At 34.6% G+C, this 20,865-nt stretch overlaps 1 protein-coding gene and 1 long non-coding RNA gene across 2 annotated transcripts; one reads left to right on the plus strand and one right to left on the minus strand.

The window, feature by feature from the left end:
• Nucleotides 1-10,779: 10,779 nt before the first annotated feature.
• LOC147934322 (transcriptional regulator STERILE APETALA-like) lies at nt 10,780-16,031 on the minus strand. The gene is made up of 2 exons (XM_087472101.1): nt 15,705-16,031; nt 10,780-12,293 (listed from the first exon to the last, which is right to left on the minus strand). The coding sequence occupies exons 1-2, from the start codon at nt 15,918-15,920 to the stop codon at nt 11,160-11,162; spliced, it is 1,350 nt and encodes a 449-aa protein (XP_087328227.1). The 5' UTR covers nt 15,921-16,031; the 3' UTR covers nt 10,780-11,159.
• A 3,717-nt stretch (nt 16,032-19,748) lies between these two features.
• LOC147934323 (uncharacterized) lies at nt 19,749-20,544 on the plus strand. Its single transcript, XR_015571258.1, has 2 exons — nt 19,749-20,024; nt 20,194-20,544. It is a non-coding gene; the product is annotated as an uncharacterized LOC147934323 (long non-coding RNA).
• Nucleotides 20,545-20,865: the final 321 nt, after the last annotated feature.

Below are 20,865 nucleotides of genomic sequence, written 5' to 3' on the forward strand. Positions count from 1 at the left end.
GAGGCAAAACTTGAAAACATGAAAAAATAGTCCCCCGCCAATGTCCACACAAATTTGCGCCAACATGATTTTAAAGCATATGTAGGATCAGTTATATATGGTTGAGCTATTGGCATGACAAGATTTTAAGGTATGTAGGATCAGTTACGGTTGAGTTATTGACATGACATCCCCAAGCATTATGTTTGTATATTGGTGTGATGAAGATATTAGAAACAAAGACATGCTTGGCTTAATTAAGATCAGTGGTTGTCTTTCGTCGCTACTATTTGGCATCCCCTTCATTGAATTGAAGATTGGTCAGTCTAGGGTGAGAGATGTTGGAAAGGAGGGTTCAATTTGAGTCTCCTCTTCTTGCTAGATCTGGGAGTCGAGGGATAGGGTCTCAATTATCTAAAATCAAGTCTATTCCAGGAGATATGTTCTAGGATTCGGCAGGCTAATGCTTTGGTTGAAGACAGGAACTGCTAACTCAGGTCAAGAGCTCGAGGTCGTCTTCATCACGACAAAGGAGTAGTTCTTGTTAGTGTTGGGTATGGTAGACTAGATTTTGTGTTTTCGATCTACCTCTCGTCTATCTGATTTCCTTTTCGGTAGTTTTCTTCTTTCGTCCCGGCTTTTTTCCATAACTGTGTATTCCGATATATCCAAAAGTTCAATGCCATTTAGATATATGCATAAAAGAGCTTCAAAAAAAAAGTGATGGATGCAGAATTGGTAAAGAAAGCAGAAGAAAAAACGAGTCGTAGAGAAAAATGATAGATAGAATCATATAGAAGCAATTAAGAAAAGATGAAAAGAATGTGAAAACCCCTGAAAATGGAAAAGACCCTGAAAAGAATGTAAAAAACCCCTGAAAACACACCCCTTTAAACAATAAAAACTTTATGTATTTGCTTTTTCATCTAGGTGGATATATGATATGTGAATTTCTTAATGTACTTGTTCCATAGCAACATATTTCAAGAGTTGATTTCAATAATAACTAACACAAACGATCGAGTGAGAAGCATTGACCAAAGAAGACCTATCGCACAAAGAGCAAATTTCATTTGTAAAAATCTATTGAGACAGCACAATCGAACTCGATAAGCTGATCGAGTATAATTGGGCAGATCGGCTAGCATTCGAGATGGTGAACTATGATAACTTAATAACATGTGGACGAATAACACGTGGCCAAAAATGCATAAATTAAAACCATGTGTATTGGTAGGTTTTTGTTGAGTTTCTCATAATTAAAATAAATGAAAAAGTAAATTTTTAATCAAAAAAGCCCAAAATAGATTCTCAAATTTCTCATTTGAGAAACCCATGAGAGGCTGTCACATAGTGAGTGGTGACAAATGGCACTTTTTAACAAGTTTCACTTTTTAAGTACGTAGATTTTTTGATCATAAACTAAATCTTCAATAACTTCTTTAAATGATTAAATAGTTTAAATATTTTCTTTTTTGGTAAATCATAAAAAAGATTAGCTATTTAACAAATTCTCTAATGAATAATATTAAAATATACATTCATATTATTTTAAATTAATATAAGTTGATATAATAAAAATATTAGTATGATTAAAAAAACTATGAGAGTTGAAAAAAATATATTAGTATTGTGACTTTGTGACTAACTATATTAGTATTTATAATTGTGTTATTGATATAATATGATATATGGTATAAAATATAACTAATTAATAAAATTAAATATTTATAATAAGTAATTTTTTACGTCTAAATATTACTAATAATTTTTTTGCAAAACAAAATAACAAAATAAGTATTCAAATAAAATAAAATGAAAAATATTAAGTTACATTAAAAATACTAATATTATATTAATTAGATACTCAAATTAGTTTCTCACCAATAGACACACAAAATCAAGAAAGGTTTTTCAAATTTCTCTACACTAAAAAAATTAATACTATATTGGTGGGAGACTCCTTGGGTTTCTCACAAATGCACATGCTCTAAGACCATCTCAAATGATTTTTCCTATTTTTCCTCTATAATAGAGGTGAGTTTTACTCCAATCCACCTCTAAAATAGATATTGCTATTTTTTCCTCTATTTATAGAGGAACCTTTGTAAAAGAAAATAGGGTTCCTCTATAAATAGAGAAAAAATAGCAATCTCTATTTTAGAGGTGAGAATAGAAGTGGGTTGGAGTAAAACTCACCTCTATTATAGAGATAAAAATAGAGGACCATTGGAGATGATGCAAAGAAAGATTGTGTCATGGACATATGCAACTAATGGTAGGAGTTCTTGACTTAACTGATGATAGGTCCTGAAATTAATCCCATTTAACCATACGTCACTCATAATCTACTAGGGTAGCACCTTTGTTTTATAAACAAATAGAACATAAAACACAGTTAACAATAAAATTCCATGTTTTTTTTTCTTTTGTAGAAACTAAAAGTAAGAACACAAATATCAAATGTCTATGAATGTTTCAAACCTTTTCTAGAATTTATATAACTGAATCATGCACATTTATATCAATCTCAAAATATTTTCGCATACAAAAGAGTAAAATCGTCTATATATTTAAAAAGTGTTTTTCTTTTGTAAATAGTATTTGGTTGACAAAAAAAAATCAGTCACTTTATTATTTTATTTATTTATTTATTTTTATTATATTATCACATTTATCAAACACATTATTGACTATCCTTGTTCTCTTTAAACCAATTGCCAAACACAATTAAATATTTTATAATACCTAAAGTTGGCAAATTTTGATACTTTTAAGTCCTCTATTATCAAGAAAATTAATATTTTACATATTTTTAATGCACATTAATTTTAATGCCTCATTGTTTTTAATGCACATTAATTTAAAATATAAACCATTCAATTTATATGAATTAAAATTTTAAATACTCTGTATATATATATATAAATATTTATTTATTTATATGTTTACCTTATATATTAGAATGATGGTAAAATGTTATGTATACTATATATATATATATATATTAAAATATTATTAAGACATCAATCCAAAACAATTAAACCAATTTGACAAGGAAACCCAATAATTCGTAAGATACTACACAATCATTATATATTTTTGAAACCTAGTGAACACTCTTAGGAAAATTAAATAAAGGTATGTATTTTCACTATTAATAAAACTATATAAATTAAAATTTATCTTCACATGGCATGGGTTATTCCCTAATTTCATTTAAAAGATTTGTTATTGGATTCTAAGTTAATAAAGAATTTTGAAGACTTCAACAAAATCATCAAAAGTGATTAAGTGAAAGATTTTTAAGGATTGTTAGAGAGTATTCTATAGTTTTTTTTTTGTCAACCAAACACTATTTAGAAAATAACTTCAAGGTTGGTAGCCAAAACTGGAGAGAAAGAGTTTACAAAGGAAATTGCATAAATTAAAGATATAGACGACCAGGCAAGACAATCCGCCTTCAAATTCAACGAACGAGAAATCTTGGACAAGGAGAAGTGAGTGAAGGCGGTAAGAAGAAGCTGAAAATCATCCAGAATATTAGAGAAGGCCAGCCAATCCTCTGGGGCATGAACCATCTCGATTATATCTGCACAATCCGTCTCAAAATGCTGACAGGAGACGACGTTGGCAAGGATGCACTCTATAGCCCAAATCAGAGCTTCCAACTCTGCATGTAGCGGGGAAGGACTTTGTTAGAGAGATCTAGCACCCAACAATAAAGTCTAGGCATTATTATTACCACACCATCAACCGAGGCCTGAATTTATCTCAAATGCTTTCCATGAGCCGTCTATTTGACAATAAAGACCATGACCCGGAAGCCTCGAGGGAATCAAAGAGTCCATAGTATCAAAACTAGCGAATGGAATCCCTGCCTGAGATTGCGCATCCTCCCATAATATTTTTTCACTTGCAGCCTGAGTAATCACCTCATCCGGGGCGAGCTACGTCCCTTGAAAAACTTTTTTATATCTATCCTTCCAAATCGACCATAATATCCAAGGCAACTGATTAAATGACTCTCGATCTCCTGAGAGAGATGTTCCACCCCAATAGATGAAGTCAAGATTCAAATACACGGAATCATAAGGAAAACCCCCTGAAGAAACCTGAAACGGTGTCAAACCCCAAATTTGACCCGAGCGAGGGTACAAAAACAAAGCATGATTAATTGTCTCACACGCTGAATCACATCTTTTACACCTGATATCACACGGGACACCGCGATGAGCTAAAAGATCCGTCATTAGAAGAGTGTCAGAGACAATTTTCCAGAAAAAATGCTTAATCTTTGGAGGGACATGGAGTTTCCAAGCGTGAGCTCTTAAAGCCATACATGTTGGACCATATTCTAACTCTACATCTCCCTAGTTAACCCATAACCAGATCGCACCGAGTATTTCCCAGATTTAGCATAGTGCCATCCCAACCGATCCGACTTTAAAGACCTGCTTCTTGTCATTCTCAGAATAATCGAAATATCTTCCGGATCCATAAACTCGTGAAGAATAGGTAGATGCCACTCTCTGGTGACCGGATTAATTAAGTGATCAACCATTAAATTTGGGTGCAAAAGTCTACCCCGACCATTAGCGGGTCGAGGATGTTGATCAGGAATCCAAGGATCGCGCCATACCAAAATATTAGAGGCAATATGACGATCCATATTGCACCACGCATCACTAGATCTTTGGTCAAAAAATTCTCTTCCAACCAAAAGACGGTGAATAAGGCTTCTTAGCCAAAAACAGATGCTTGTTCCGGAAATACCGACCCTTCATCACCCGAGCAAACAAAGAGTTTGGAAATTGGACCAATCGCCAATACTGTTTAGCGAGCATCACATCCTTTTTATCCAAGGTTCTAAATCCCAAACCTCCATTATCTTTACCTTCACACAACTTATCTCAAGCCACCCAATGTAAACCTCTATCCTTATCATTGGAGCTCCACCAGAAATTTGAAATGGCACTAGTTAACTTGGACGTCAAATCCTAGGGAAGTTTAAAGCATGACATGACATGGGTTGGGAGGGCAAAAGCTACTGATTTAATTAAAAATTTCCTTCCCACCCTTTGATAGATATTTCGCCGACCAACCATTCACCCGGTCTTCCAACCATTCAGAGTATTCTATAATTTTGTTGTTTAATTTTCTAAAATCTTGTAAAGTGCTCCAAACAATATATGTATTTTTGTGGTATTTTCCATGACTTTATTTTGTGAAGAAAATAAATAAAAGTATGAACCAATAACATAATTATTGAATTCATTAACAATATTATATTCTTTTGTTTTAATTGAATAACACAAACCTTTTATTGACTTTATAAATGTTTGAATCCAATAATCCAAATTTGATCTAATAATAACTGATTTTATGTAACATTTAAAATATTTAAAACTCTATTCAAATATCAAACCAATAATGCCTGCTAAATCTTTTGAGATGTTGTCATTTAGAAATTTTGATTAGCAACAAAAACATTGAAGAGTCATTGATATAACAGAGAAATTATTATACTCCGTTTCTAATCGGTAATTATGATGGTTTTGTTACTCTTTTTTGCTCGTATTTCTCGTAACTGATTATGACAAAATAGTTGCAACATATATTCATCACAATGTTGTTGTGATATTTTTGTTACAATTTTTTTTCTTGTGATGTAAAGATTAAATGAATGTTGTGTGTGTGTTATTCACGGGTGCCTTGCGACGTTTATATACAAGACTCGACAACTTTAATAAACCCTAGACGTGCTGACCAAGCTACTATACAAAGTCGGTTTTTCGATCTACTACCGAGGCCCAATATACAATACTAAGCCCAATACTCCCCCTCAAGATGGAGCGTGTAGATTACAAACGCCCAACTTGGACATTAGATTACTAAACTGAACTTTCCCCAAAGCTTTAGTCAAAAGATCAGCCAATTGCTCCTTAGTACCGATGTGTGCAGTTGTAAGAACTCCACTCTTGATGGCATCACGTACCCGATGACAATCGATCTCGATATGTTTTGTTCTTTCATGAAAAACGGGATTAGCAGCAATATAAAGCGCAGAGTTACTGTCACAAAAGAGACGAGAAGGTCCGTTTGGTGGAAAACCCAAATCTTTAAGAAGTTGTCGTAACCACATTATCTCACGTGTGGCAATAGACATTGCACGATACTCTGCTTCACAAGACGATTGCGACACCACTTTTTGTTTCTTAGTCTTCTAAGAGATAGGAGAACCACCAAGCAAAGTAACATAGGCGGTTAAAGAACGACGAGAGAGCGGACATGTACCCCAATCGGCATCACAATAAACTGAGAGTTCCAAGTCTGAACGAGAACTGAGTAAAATACCTTACCCTGCTGTTCCTTTAAGATACGAGACTACACGTAACGCATCATCCATATGCCTTTCCCGCGGCTTTTGCATAAATTGTGACAAGATGTGAACAGAATAAGAAAGATCAGGTCGAGTATTGGCAAGATAGATAAGACGACCGACTAGTCTTCGATACAATGTTGGCTCCGAAATGAAATGACTAGTATCCAAAGCTAAGTGATGGTTTTGTTCCATTGGTGTAGCAGCAGGCCTTGAACCCAAAAATCCTGTTTCACTTACAATATCCACTGCATATTTCCTTTGTGTCAACATAAAACCTTCTTCGTTGCGGGCAATCTCAAAGCCGAGAAAATATTTAAGTTTTCCCAAATCTTTCATACGAAAACACTCCCCAAGATATTTCTTAAATTTGCGAATGGCCTCACTATCATTACCACAAACAACAAGATCATCAACATAAACTAAGACCCGAATCTCTACACTCCCACGTGTGTAGGTGAACAAAGAGTAGTCAGAATAAGACTGAACAAAAACAGCCTTTGCGAGAGCTGTAGATAGCTTCTCATACTAACATCTCGGAGCTTGTCGTAATCCGTAAAGAGCTTTGTGTAAGCGAAATACTTTATTTGGAGATGAAGATGTAAAACCTTGTGGAAGCTTGATATACACCTCTTCGCAAAGATCACCATGAAGAAAAGCGTTGTGCACATCCATTTGATGCACTTCCCAATTATTTGCAGCCACAAGACGTAACAAAGCTCTCACCGTTGTCATTTTGACAACCGGTGCAAAGGTTTCAGAAAAATCTTGACCAGCAACTTGTCGATTTCCCAACACCACAAGTCGTGCCTTATAACGTTCAATACTCCCGTTAGAGTGACTCTTGATTCTATAAACCCACATTGTATCAAGTGCAACCTTCCCGGGAGGCAAATCTGCGGCACTAAATTTTTTGGTTTCTTCAAGAGCTCAAACCTCTTTACCCATAACATTCGTCCAACGCTTATCTTTGATAGCCTCTTTAAAACTTCGTGGCTCAACCGCTGCACTAATGGCTGCAAGAACGCCTGATGCCGAGATGAAAACCGAGCGTCAGTGATAAAATCAGTGAGGGGATAAAGAGATGTACCTTGGAACATGTCACGAGAATCGCTGGTGGAGAGGTCAGGAAGAACGTGATTAGCGGAGTTACTTGCCACTGCGTTGTATAACACATAATCTTTTAAACGAACAGACGGTATTTTCGTACGTTTGCCCTGTCCCATGTCAGGGCCGGGCTGCGAGATAACAGAGTTTTGGTCAGTAGAACCATCAACAGCCGCCAAGGAACCAGATGGTAAAATGGGACCAACTTTGAGAATGGCACCATCAAGTTCGGCTGGACTAACTTCTTCTACTTCTGGTTCAACAACATTACCAACCAAACCACTATCCTGGGGACTCCCCCTGTTTTCGGTGTTACTAACACTCCCCCTGGTTCCAATAGTTGCTGATCCATCGACAAACCAATCAGTATCACATGTGTCGAATATAACATCATGAGGCAGTTCTGGTTCTGGCTGAGCAGAGAAGGGAAGTTCATCCTCCTTGAATATTACGTCACGAGAGACAAAAAATTCATTGTTTTCCAAATCATATAATGTCCAACCTTTCTTACCGTACGAATACCCCACAAACACACACTTTCTACTACGAGGAACAAACTTGTCTTTGTCCCGAATCTGCTTATGTGCATAACACAATGAACCGAACACCCACAAATCATCATACACCGGTTGTTGTCCAAATAACACCTCATGCGGACATTTATTATGAAGCAGTTTTGTTGTCATCAAATTGATAACATGTGCCGCAGTTAAGACTACTTCTCCCCAAAATTTGTAGGCAAGTGAGCTTGAAATAACAAGGATCTTGCAACATTGAGGAGATGACGATGCTTTCTTTCCACTCTACCATTCTGTTGCAGTGTGCCCACACAAGTCGTTTGATGCACAATACCTTTCTCCCTAAAAAAAGATGTCAAACAAAGAAACTCTGTTCCATTATCGCTCCTAACCATTTTAACTGCCTTCCCAAACTGTTTTTCCGAATAGGCACAAAAGTTTTGAAGAACACTCTTAACCTCTGATTTTTCTAACAACAAAAACGTCCACACACTTCGGGAAAAATCATCCAAGATTGTCAAAAAATAAGATGCGCCATTGGAGGTTTTAATACGATACGGACCCCAAACATCAACATGAATTAAGGAAAAACACTCTCTTTTTTTATTAATACTATCAGAAACATCTCTCTAGTTTGCTTAGCCCGAAAACATGTCTCACATGGACTTGGACTAGCAGAAACAGAAACACCGGAAAACAAAGGCATAGTAGATAAAACGGAAAACGAGGGATGTCCTAACCGTTGATGCCACAAAACTCCATCAACTTTCCGAACTGTCTTGTTTACTCGAGCAGCTTGCACATCCGTAAAATAATAAACTCCATCACGTTCTTTCCCGGCTCACATCAGCGTCCTCGAAAACTGGTCATGTAAAACACACACCACATCGGTGAAAAAGGCAAAATAGTTAGAATGCTTCAAAAGCTTTGAAACCGATACTAACGTGCAATTCAAATCAGGTACATATAACACATCGTATAAACTAATACGATCTGACAAACGAAACACGCCCGTTTGTTTTGACAATGTCACACTTCCATCTACAAAACCAATGGTATATGGAGAAGTGTTTTGGAGATTTGAAAGCACCGAAACACGCCCGTTTGTTTTGACAAAGCCTCTCTCTGAAAACCATTCATGATAACCCACAATCTGCCAACAAGAGTTCTTTTCATGCCCAGCTCTACCACAGTTAGAACAGAGTCTATCACGTCCTCTGTTTCCACTAGAGCCTTGAACTCCAAAATTACCTCCGTCACGAGACTCACGTCGAGTTCCACTTATTCACCGTTTCCTTGCTCTAGGCGAGTCACAAACCCAACAGCTTCATGTTGTTGTTCACGAGCGTTAGGTGAGTTCAGTCTATCTTCTTCTCGAATAACTTTGCTATACGCCTTTCCGAGATCCGGTAACACGTCCGCTTCAATGATGGCAGTCACGACATGCCCAAACCTTGACTCGTATAGTCCCATCACGAACTGATGAACTCGTTCTTCGTCTCTCTCCTTTTCATATGCTGCCGCTGCTCCACACGTACACGCCGGTAGAGGTCGATAGGTTTGGAGTTCTTCCCACATCTTAGCAGGTCATCCATAATAGTCAATCACCGCTTGCCCATCTTGTTTACATGCCGCCAGTTTAGCTATCAACTGATGAACACGCACCTTGTTCCCAACTGAGAACCGTTCCCTCAAATTTTCCCACAACTTGTGGGCATCATTGATGAACGTCACCATCGATCTTACACGAGGCTCAATTGATGTCCTCAACCACCCTACTATCTTTGAGTTCACACTCAACCATGATTCGAGATCCGCCTGTCCCTCACACGGCTTTTTTAGAGTCCCGTCAATGAAACCCGTTTTTCTCTTCGCTTGCAAAGCATTCAACATCTCTGTAGCCCACTCGTTATAATTATCACCCTTCACTTGCACCGAGGTGATCAGCGCCCCTGGATTATCAGAAGCAAACACAGAGTAAGGTGACACAGCAACATCTTTATCACCGGTCACGCCGATTTCGACAATCTTCTTAGTGTCGTCCCCATCGAACGAACAAGAAACTTTCGAAACTTCCAAACAAGAAACGAAACAGAAAGAAGAAACTAGTATAAACCAAAAAACTCAAAGAAATTTAGAAGCCTAGACCACTTAAAAGGATCTATGCTCTGATACCATGTAAAGATTAAATGAATGTTGTGTGTGTGTTATTCATGGGTGCCTTGGGACGTTTATATACAAGACTCGACAACTTTGATAAACCCTAGACGTGATGACCAAGCTACTATACAAAGTCGATTATTCGATCTACTACCGAGGCCTAATATACAATACTCAGCCCAATATGTGACGATCGTTTTGCAACCGTTTACAATTTTTCACAGTATTTATTTCTTACGGAATTTTTTCCTATTGAGACAAAATAGTTTGTTCAATAAACTTAGATTTTTTTTGTAGTCGTAAATTTGTGTAATGTAAGGACAAATAAAGGTAGTCTACAATATATCAAACACACCTTGTAGTTTCGTATATAGAAAAATCAAATTGATCATTGCAATTCATTCCAATGTATCATAAAAATGGGGATGTGCTCCAATAACATTCTTCGAATAATAACAAACAACTCTATAAGGCTATATCTAAATGATTCATATTTTGTATACCCTTTCTTTCGATTTTGATCATGTTTCTGATTCTCTGACCACACACCTCGTTACAAATATATTTTAGACAAAAAGTCCAAACATTTTTAGAAATTATTACACAAAATAAATCAGCTCAAGAAAAGAGAAAAAATCGATAAATGAAGAATTACAAGAAGATGAAAAAAACAAACGACATCTCGTACAAAGTCAGAAGAATTGAGAGAGAGCCCTAAACAAAAAAAAAAAAAAAGCAAGACCAATAAACAAAAGTCCACTTTGTTTGGTTTTAGACAAAAACAGTAACGTACTTTTGGTCAAACTCTGTTGAAGGAATCAATCTCTTCCCTTGTAAATCTCACCCCTCCTGTCACCATCTCACCCTCCGTCACTTTCCCAATTTAATTAAAAATCAGAAACCCTACATATACACCTAGGTTTAGGATTTGGCTTTTTTCCAGAGAAAACAAAATACTAGTTTCTTTCTTTCTTTTTCTTCAAGTTATCAGTTATTACTACTAATCTGGTACGCTACAGTGCACCGAAATCCCACAGATGTATAATGCTCTGAGCCGTTGATGAAGATGAAGCAACTACCACATGTCTTTCATCAGCAACAATGGCGTCAACTTCTCCTACTCTCTCCCTAATACTGTACAGGTACGCTCCACTCTCTACCTCCCACACGCGCATTACACCTCCTGCGCACATTAGCGCGTGCAGTCTATTCACACACCCCATCACTCTTCTCTGCGCCGCTCCGCTCACACGGAACTCGCACACCGTTTCTTGCGTGTTCACCCTGCGCACGCTAGCATTACCTCTGCTGTCCATCCTAACGTAAGCCTCTTCGTTGGCGTCGAAACCTGTCACCGTTAGTCCTCTACGTTGCTCTTCGTCTTCTCCTATGATCACTCCTTGGTTTCTCAGATCGATAGCCATGATCCTCCACCTCGTGCATGCTACCGCCGTCTCGTTACCGGAGATTCTTAGGCGGCCAAGCGACGTTGTTAGCTCTGTTAACGTGTGCCATCCCATGACGGCTTCAGGGTCGGTGAGCGTGCCACCTACGAACGTTGTCTCTTCGCTGTTGCAGTCCCATATGTGAAATGCACGACCTGGCACACCCGCGAAAAGACCCACCCACCAACGTCCGCAGCCAGTGAAATCAACCAACGCACCGTCGTTGACTATATCTCCCGCGTAAGCCGTGCGTGTGTGACCAACGCCGTCTATATCCGCCACGTGGATGTCTCCGTCCATTGTAGCGAACGTCAGTCTTGAGTCGGAGATAACAATGCCCGAGACGGCTCGTGAGAATCTTCCGAAGCGGTCACGAAGAGGCGGCCGTAGAGTCCTGACGTGGAGACGGTTGTTCAAGAGAAAGAGCCGGACAGTTCCATCGGCGAACCCTGCTGCTAGATATATGTCGGAGAGGGTGAGACAGCGGCAGGAGAGACTGTCTGGCTCGTCCACATCAGATGGGTCAAATTGGAGTGTGAAGTAGGTGTGAGTACGCGTCCGGAAGTTTCTGGCCGTCCGATGACGGTAAATGAACTCGTCCCGCCACGTGTCGTGCATCAGATGTGTTCTAGCCCAAACTTGGCGAGAGAGGAGTTGCCATAGATGGTCGGAGCGAGAGACAGCTTGCCACGTGGTGCAAACCTGCAATTTAAAAAACATATCAAGATTATAATAAGTTTAATTAGTACATTAATTAAATGTAACAGTACTAACAGAAGCAAGAGATTGGTTGAATAATTAAAATAAATAGAGGGGGGGGGGGTAGAGAGTGAAAATGACATAGAAAGAAGATAAGTAGGCCTGCAACGAAGCATGAAAGACTCTATATAGGGACTAGGAAGATAGAAAGACAACGACAGACTCAGACACAAGCTCTGCGTATATTTGTCTTACTCATCGAAAACACAACTCATTTTATAATAAAAAAAAAACCTATTTTATGACATATGTTCAATTGACGCGACTAATCAATCTCTGCAAAGCTACAACAGATATTACAACAGAAGCCCAAGTGTAAAAGGAATAACGAGAGAAGCCCTAGTCCCATGTCAAAAAAAAAAAAAATCAATGTGACAATAATACAAAACAGATGATATGGTTTTTGTTAATTTATTATAATAGGAGGACAGATGAGTAGACTTTAAATGAGTTGAGAGCTGAACATGAGATTACGACTTTGCCAACAAGCGTGCCCTTCTCTCTTTCATTTCCAAGAAAGGATAGCTTTAAGCCTTTGTCTTGTTAAAAGTAGAGCTTCCCATAAATACTCAAATATTATACTTATATATATATATATATATTTGTACTACTAAGTAGATTTTATTTTCTCTCCTCTCTCCAACAATCCGTGGACCTACATTCTCTACTTTCATGTGTTACACAGTACATAATTTTTTTGTTTCTCTATTAATATTCATCAAGAAAACCTAAAAACAAATTATTTTGAACTCTATTTTAAAAGCATTGCGAAGTCAAAATGTGTAATGTCTATTAGACAGAAAATCAGATAAGACAATAATAATCGCAGGGCACGAAATGTATCATTTTATAAAATGACTAAATCTATGTTCACTGCAGATGGCGAACTCAACTTTTCTATAAATTTATCTCAGTTGGACAAGTATAGCTAATTAAGTAAAACTATGTTGGCATGGCCAATCCAATCTATTATTCTGCAAATTACGCCAATCAAAATCAAAAATCACATGTGGCTAGTAGGATATATAAGCACGGAAAGAAAGTATTTCAAATATTCCTGAGTTGTGTAAGATGACAAGATTCAGAATACTTCAGTTTTGTATTTTAATGTCATATATATTTCAAATGTAAGAACATAATATAATCTAGGGACACCACGTCCTCTAAGAGACCCTTAACCTTAACATTGGGTTCCATGTGCTTTCCGGCATATGTAGTGCCCATACTGTCGTGTCTTTTGACTGAAAAATTAAGGAAAGGAGAAAAGATAAAAACCCACTTCGATAGAAAAGATGAATCCAGCCAGGAAAAAAGAAAGAAAGTTGAATCCATGATCGATTTCAAGGTGAAAACAACAATGAAAACTCTATGTTTATAGCCTTAATTCTCTGACAAAAGTGTTATGCTGTAACCACACTGCAGTTTTCTTCAAATGCTATACTTTAGGACAAATTTGAAAATTCAATTTATTAGAAAATAATATTCTCTCCGTTTCATAATATAGGACGTTTTAAAAGTTTTTCTTTATTTCATAATATAAAATGTTTTTAACTTTTTAAATAACTTTTAAATTACTTTTATATTTTTTTATTATTTATTTTTTTCTATTTTGTTTATAATTGATTGAATTTTTTTTAAATGATTATTTCTTAATCTGCATTCTTTCACTCAAAACATATTATATTTTGAAAAAAAGGGAGGAGAGAGTATAGAATTAATAAAGATTTAGAATTTAACAGGAATACTAACTTATATATATATATAGAGAAAAAGAGAATGAGAAGTTGTCAGAAGCTCTGCATGCATTACTCACTGGATCATAATATATATTGGCAGAGAAAAACTAATAAGAGCAGGACGCAAAAAATGTACATAAGTACTTATATACTATTCCTCGTTACCATACATGAGAAAAAAGACTTCAGCATTATATATATGTATTATTATTTATTTATTTTTGATGAACAAAAGAGAAAATAGCAATTTTCATATATGACATAGGATTATGAAAAAGAATAATATGTATGGCTGATATAATACATAGATCATGTATATGTCGATGAATAGAGTTTGCATGTATGTAGATAATAACCTAATGTGGTAAAATAAGACTAACATTGGCAAGGCAAAAAGACAGGACCTTACTTAGGTTTCCTTTTCATTCTCTTTTTAGATGTTCTTAAATGTGCAACGACATTTTCTAATTTTATGAGCCTGTCGTGAGAGGTCACTTTCTAACAGATATTTTATTTTTAGACAATTGAAAGATAAATACCGTTATAAATATAAAAGAGAAAATATATTAAATGTATTGGGCAATGGACTAAAGGCTACTGTGCCTGATGTCTATCAACATTTTTTGGAGCTAGTCAAGAAAGTGCTTAATTTGATTATTGTTGTAAGAACTTTTGAGTCAAAAAGTGAATTTCTTGATCTTAAGAAAAAAAAAAAGAGGCTTTCTACATGCCAAGAAAGGAAGATTTAAAGCCGAAAATATTATATATAAACCTTGATTTTGTGCCCTAAGGGATCCAATCCATATTATAATATTAATATTAGAGTTACATATCCCAATTTTCACAAAGATTACACAAGCGAAATGGGGTTGTATGGTCTCCTTGGAGGATCCAAAAATAGACATTAAAAGGTATCAAAAGTGGACGAGAGAACAAAGGAAAAGAAATAAACTTATTGGGTAAAAACGGAAGACAAAAAGTTTCTAAATGAATAAAAAGAAAAACAAAGTCCCCAAACCATATGATATGTGAAAGAGACATCAAATTAATGTCGTCTTGTTAGACATAAAAAGTTGGAGTTGGACCCATCATAGAAACACAGAAAGGGCGGTTACCTTTCCAAAGGTCAGTTTTTTTTATAATAAAAAAGCTTTAATTTTGATTGGTCTCTTCAGAATCCCACCCTTAAAAACTACTTTCACATTCAATTTAAGTAAGTTCATCACTTAATGATGATCTAAAATTATAACAATTGTTTAATATAATACCAAAAAGAATTGGAACGGCGAAATCAAATCTAAGCTTAGAAACAACTAAAGTACAAGAGACTTGAAACAAGTAGTACATTTGACTAGACCAAGATTGTGTTCCTCCACTTAAGTTATAGACCTACGACCACTTTGACTTTGTTTTATCTGTATAAGATCTATGTCTCACTATATATTTTCAAGCTCAAGCTAGTAAACAAATTCAGATAGTGTAACGTACGTAGAGTGAGATCTACTTATACAGAAATGAAAATAGTTTTCCCTACTTGAAGTATAGACACGAGAAAAATTGATGTGTCTCGACCGTTATGAAACTAAAAGAAGGGTATTCAAAGAACGTCAGAACTGACCCGGAAAACGTTGGCAAGAGCCGGAGCTGCGGCGAGGAGGCCAGCGGAGGAGGATGCGTCAGCAGCGACCTGAACGGCGAGAGATTCAAGAAAAGGCTCCGGCCAGACGTCGTTGGCGCCGCGGCGAGGGCGAGAAGGAGATGGGGCCTCGAAAACGCCGCCGCTTCCACCGGCGCCGGAGTCTCCGTTGTTGGAAGAAGAGGAGGAGGAAGACATGAGAAGGAACAGGGGAGGAAGAAGAAGAAACGGAGAGAGAGGAGAAAAAGAATGGTGGGGGAGAGAGGAAACAAAGGACAAAAAGTGTAGATAAAGACATACTTCTACGAGGTGGGGGACCCAGGTTGTGGAGGGTATGTTTCTCTTCCTATTTTTTTTTGTTTTGTTATTACAATACTTACACTGGAACTTCTATAAAATAATATTTTTTAAATTAATAATTACGATAAATTAATAATTTTTCTAATTCCAAATTAGATAGATATAAAAAATGATACAATTCGATAAAACAATAAAAAAAATTATATAAAAATATACTTTTATCTGTTTCATAAATTAATATATATATATATATATATATATTTAGTGAAATATAATTTTATTGTTGTTTGCCTATTTTTGAATTTGCATTCTATTTGAAGTTTATCTATAATCATATTGCATCAAAAACTTTTGGTGTTGTTTTCTCAAGTCGCATCAAAAAATTATGCATAGTCCTAGATGAGATAATTTTACATATAACTAGTTCTAAATATACTGCAATATCTTCTTCAACTTCATCATCACCATAAAGGATAGTAGCAGTAATTTATTATTGGGAAAATGTCATGAAAACCCACTTTGGGTGTGAGTTCTGTCACAAAAACCCACTTTCCATTCATGGTATACTTTTCCAAGTTTTTTGTTTATGTGTCCACTTTCCTTTTACATTTTTGCCCTTACTAACAACTTACCTCTCTTTCTCTCCTTCTTTTCTCTCTTTTTCTCTTCTTTTTTGTTGTTAACACTTTAACAAAGTAAAATATATTTATTTGTTATCATAAAACAAATTTTCTATTTATTTATATAAAATATGTTATGATTATATATTTTCTACATTTTAAGATACATATTGCTATATTTTTTATGAATTTTTAGATTATACAGTATCCATCAGTCGTTGAACATTTGTTCAATTATAAGTGGATAATCAATTGCAGTATTGTTAATAGATAGTTACTTGTGTTTATTCATACAAAATATACATACATAAATTTGGTTAGATCTTTATCCATAGCATATTATCCATAACACAACATAGACCAAATAAGTACAAAACCCTTTAATTCTAAATTTTAAATCCTAGAACATAAACCCTTGAACCTAAAACCAAAACTATTCACTTTAAAAAAAAAAACAAAGTTTAGTGGATAGAGAAACTGTGGATAAGTCTCCATAGATTTACAAAGCATATCTAGACATTAAGCTGAACAATAGCAGTTGAATGGTGGCTATGGATGTGATCATGTGGATATTTTTTTGTGGATACCAATGTAGACAGACCAAAGAATCATCATACAACATCCACACAATTAAATCCATAGACACCATGAGCTCCTTGCTTCATATTTTGTGTTGGTCCAGAAACATATACACTCATAAGTGGTTAATAAACAAAATAAAAATTAACAACATTGATTTATTTAGAACATTGAATATCAATCATGTGGATTAGTAGTTATGGATACTTATTTTATAATATCTTGTTCATTCTATACATGAGCAGAAATTTGTCCAAGATAAATTAGCCACATAGATTTCTTTTAGCTAAATTTTTTTGTACTATTTTTCAGCTAGAAGTAGGTATATTAGAACTTAGAAGTGTCACTAGAAGCATACTACACAATAAACATGGTCATTATTAATCTCAAAGCCTATCCACCAAATTCTGACCACGTGGACAAGCAATCCAGATGAAATTTATTGACAAGTTTGTTGCATGTTCAAACATCACTATAGTTTAGCCACTTAGATGTCTTTTAGCCAAATGTTTTTGTATTATTTTTAAGCTAGAATTAGAGATATTAGAACTTAGAAGTGTCACTAGAAGCATACTACACAACAAACATGGTCATTATTAATCTCTAAGCTTATCCACCAAATTCTGACCACGTGGACAAGCAATCCAGATGAAATTTATTGACAAGTTTGTTGCATGTTCAAACATCACCATAGTTTAGGGTTTAGACTTTAGATGGTATATAGATTCAATGTCTATGTTTTGAGTTCAAGTTGTATTGTCTAAGGTTCAAGGTGTAGGATTTAGGGGTTAAGGTTAAAAGTTTAGGTTTAGGTATGTGGATGATGTGTCTATATTTTTAATTCATGGTTTAGGATTTAGGGTTTAAGGTGTATGGTTTAGGGTTTAGGATTTAAGATTTAGGGTATAAGGTTTACGTTTTTGGGCTTATATGGATTTAGTGTCTATGTGCTGTTAGGATTTAATATTTAGGGTATAAGGTTAACTTTTTTTTGTTTGTCAACAACTAAAGTTACTAAACTTAAAATTTAGTATGTTTATCACCAACTAAAGTTACTAAATTTTCATTACTAAACCCTAAACCCTAAACTCTAAACCCTAAACCCTAAACCCTAAATCTAGGATTTAAAATTTAGAATTAAAGGGTTTTGTACTTATTTGGTCTATGTTGTGTTATGGATAATATGCTATGGATAAAGATCTAACCAAATTTATGTATGTATATTTTGTATGAATAAACACAAGTAACTATCTATTAACAATACTGCAATTGATTATCCACTTATAATTAAACAAATGTTCAACGACTGATGGATACTGTATAATCTAAAAATTCATAAAAAAATATAGCAATATGTATCTTAAAATGTAGAAAATATATAATCATAACATATTTTATATAAATAAATAGAAAATTTGTTTTATGATAACAAATAAATATATTTTACTTTGTTAAAGTGTTAACAACAAAAAAGAAGAGAAAAAGAGAGAAAAGAAGGAGAGAAAGAGAGGTAAGTTGTTAGTAAGGGCAAAAATGTAAAAGGAAAGTGGACACATAAGCAAAAAACTTGGGAAAGTATACCATGAGTGGATAGTGGGTTTTTGTGACAATACTTTAGGAGAAAGTGGGTGTGGGTGTCATTTTCCCTTTATTATTGGCATCTACCTATTATGATAGCAGAAATTGTACAATAATTAAATTCTATAAAAATATGAATGATAACAAAAATATATTATTTTTAATAAAAAATTTTCAAGACTATAAAAATGAAAAAATCTCATCATATATTAATATTTTATTAATTTCTCGATAAATTAATAATTATTAATTTATCAATAAATTAAAATCTTTTTGAATTAATAAAATTTTATGGTCTTGACCTTACTAATTTATAGAAGTTTTACTGTACTTATAAAATAGATGAGAAGAAGATATATATATATATATATATTTGGGAGATTCGCTATAATAACCCATATAATTTATTAAAATCAACCAAACTAATTTATCAAAATTTTAAAAGATTTGAAGAGCACATTTTTACCATATTATCATCTTACCATATATTATTAATTTTTCAGTTAACTATTGTAAAAATCACATCTAAAATATTAAATGTCGGGATACTGTTTGAAAAACAAAAAGTTAAAAATGAAATATTATAAAAACAAAAATTGAAAATTTAAACAAGGAAACAATTTAGAAGGGGGTATTCAACTTCTATTTTAGAAGATTTTATGGTATTTTAAAAATCTCTTGTTATTCAATTGATGATTTTTAAAAATCTTTTAAAATTCTATGTTATTCAACTTGACATTTATTTAAAATCACTTAAAATAATTTACAATCTCTTGTTATTCAATCAAAAATTTATAAAACTAACTTGAAATATATTGTTTTTCAAAGTATCACAACTTTTTTGTAAAATGCTCCTTTAAATGATTCTAGGAGACTCTTTTTTGTTTTTTAGTTGAAAAATATCACTAATAAAATCATACCCTATTAGATAGAATTTTGAAGGATTTGAAAAAAGAAAACATTGCTTCATCGCTTCCGTAACTCCTCCCGTACAGCTCTGAAGTTTCTGATTCATAGATGTCGCCACAATCGCGTCTCCTGGTTTTCTTCATCCTCTTCGTTAGAGCAAGGCAAACTAACTTCCTTTTCCCGAAACAGTTTCACTGGTCGCAGTGAGCTCGATGATGGTGACGACAATTCTTTGCTGCAATCATCTTCCAAAGTTCTTACATTGCCGCCTACCGTGTTAACACTTGGTCGTGTCTCCGCCGTTCCACTTCTCGTCGTACGTTAGTTTGTTAACTGCAATTTGTTTTGGATTTCAATTATTTGAATGTTGTGGTCTATCAAGAAAATATGATCCTTTCTGATTCGGTAGAATCATTTCTTGAGCTACACATTAGAAACAAATACACTTTGTTTTGTGATTGTAAAAATTGTTTATTCTTTTGCAGGTTTTTGAGAGCTTGAGTTTGAGTTGTTGCAGGTTTTCTAGTTTGAGTTCATTTCTGTTTCAAGTTTGAGTTCATATCAATATTTTAGTTTTTGATTTGATTTTATTTATCAACGTTTGAGTTTCGGATTTGATTCACTTACCACCATTTAGCCAAAACAAAAAAACTTCAAACACAACAAAAGAAAAAATAGACTTTTACAAAATTCAGACCTCAAGCATATTCGAGATTTTATTTGTAGGTTTCAGACTTTACTAAAGGTGCAGGTGGTCAGATTTTATTGCAGGTTTCAAATGTACGTGCATGTTTTGGATTGTTCTATTTTAATATCAGACATTGGAGTTTCAAAAATTCAACTTAAGTTTACATCTTCACTTATGTTTAACTAAATAAACACTAGCTCTTTTGTCCTCACTTATGTTTTGTCTGCACACAAGTCACAAATTCACAATTGATCACAAGTTCGATTACTCATTATACAATTACACTAAATAATTTTTTTTGAGTTAATGTCTAATCACACTACTCTTTATGTTTTGTCTGCTCATAGAGTCATATGTATGAAAGGTTACACTAAAAATAAAAATCAGCTTAAAAGTGAATAGAAATGAGTAAACTCACTCCAAACATCAAGATGTTAAATATATCTCGAATTTCTTCTGCTTTCTTGTC

Source organism: Camelina sativa, chromosome 11, assembly GCF_030686135.1.
Source record: "Camelina sativa cultivar CO46 ecotype springtype chromosome 11, ASM3068613v1".
Lineage (NCBI taxonomy): Eukaryota > Viridiplantae > Streptophyta > Magnoliopsida > Brassicales > Brassicaceae > Camelina > Camelina sativa.

What these genes read in the sequence shown, in the direction of transcription:
- LOC147934322 (XM_087472101.1), bottom strand. Translation starts at nt 15,920, where the DNA reads ATGTCTTCCTCCTCCTCTTCTTCCAACAACGGAGACTCCGGCGCCGGT. An exon ending in CTCTTGCCAACGTTTTCCGG is followed by an intron (nt 12,294 to 15,704) that starts GTCAGTTCTGAC and finishes TTTAAATTGCAG; the next exon opens with GTTTGCACCACGTGGCAAGC.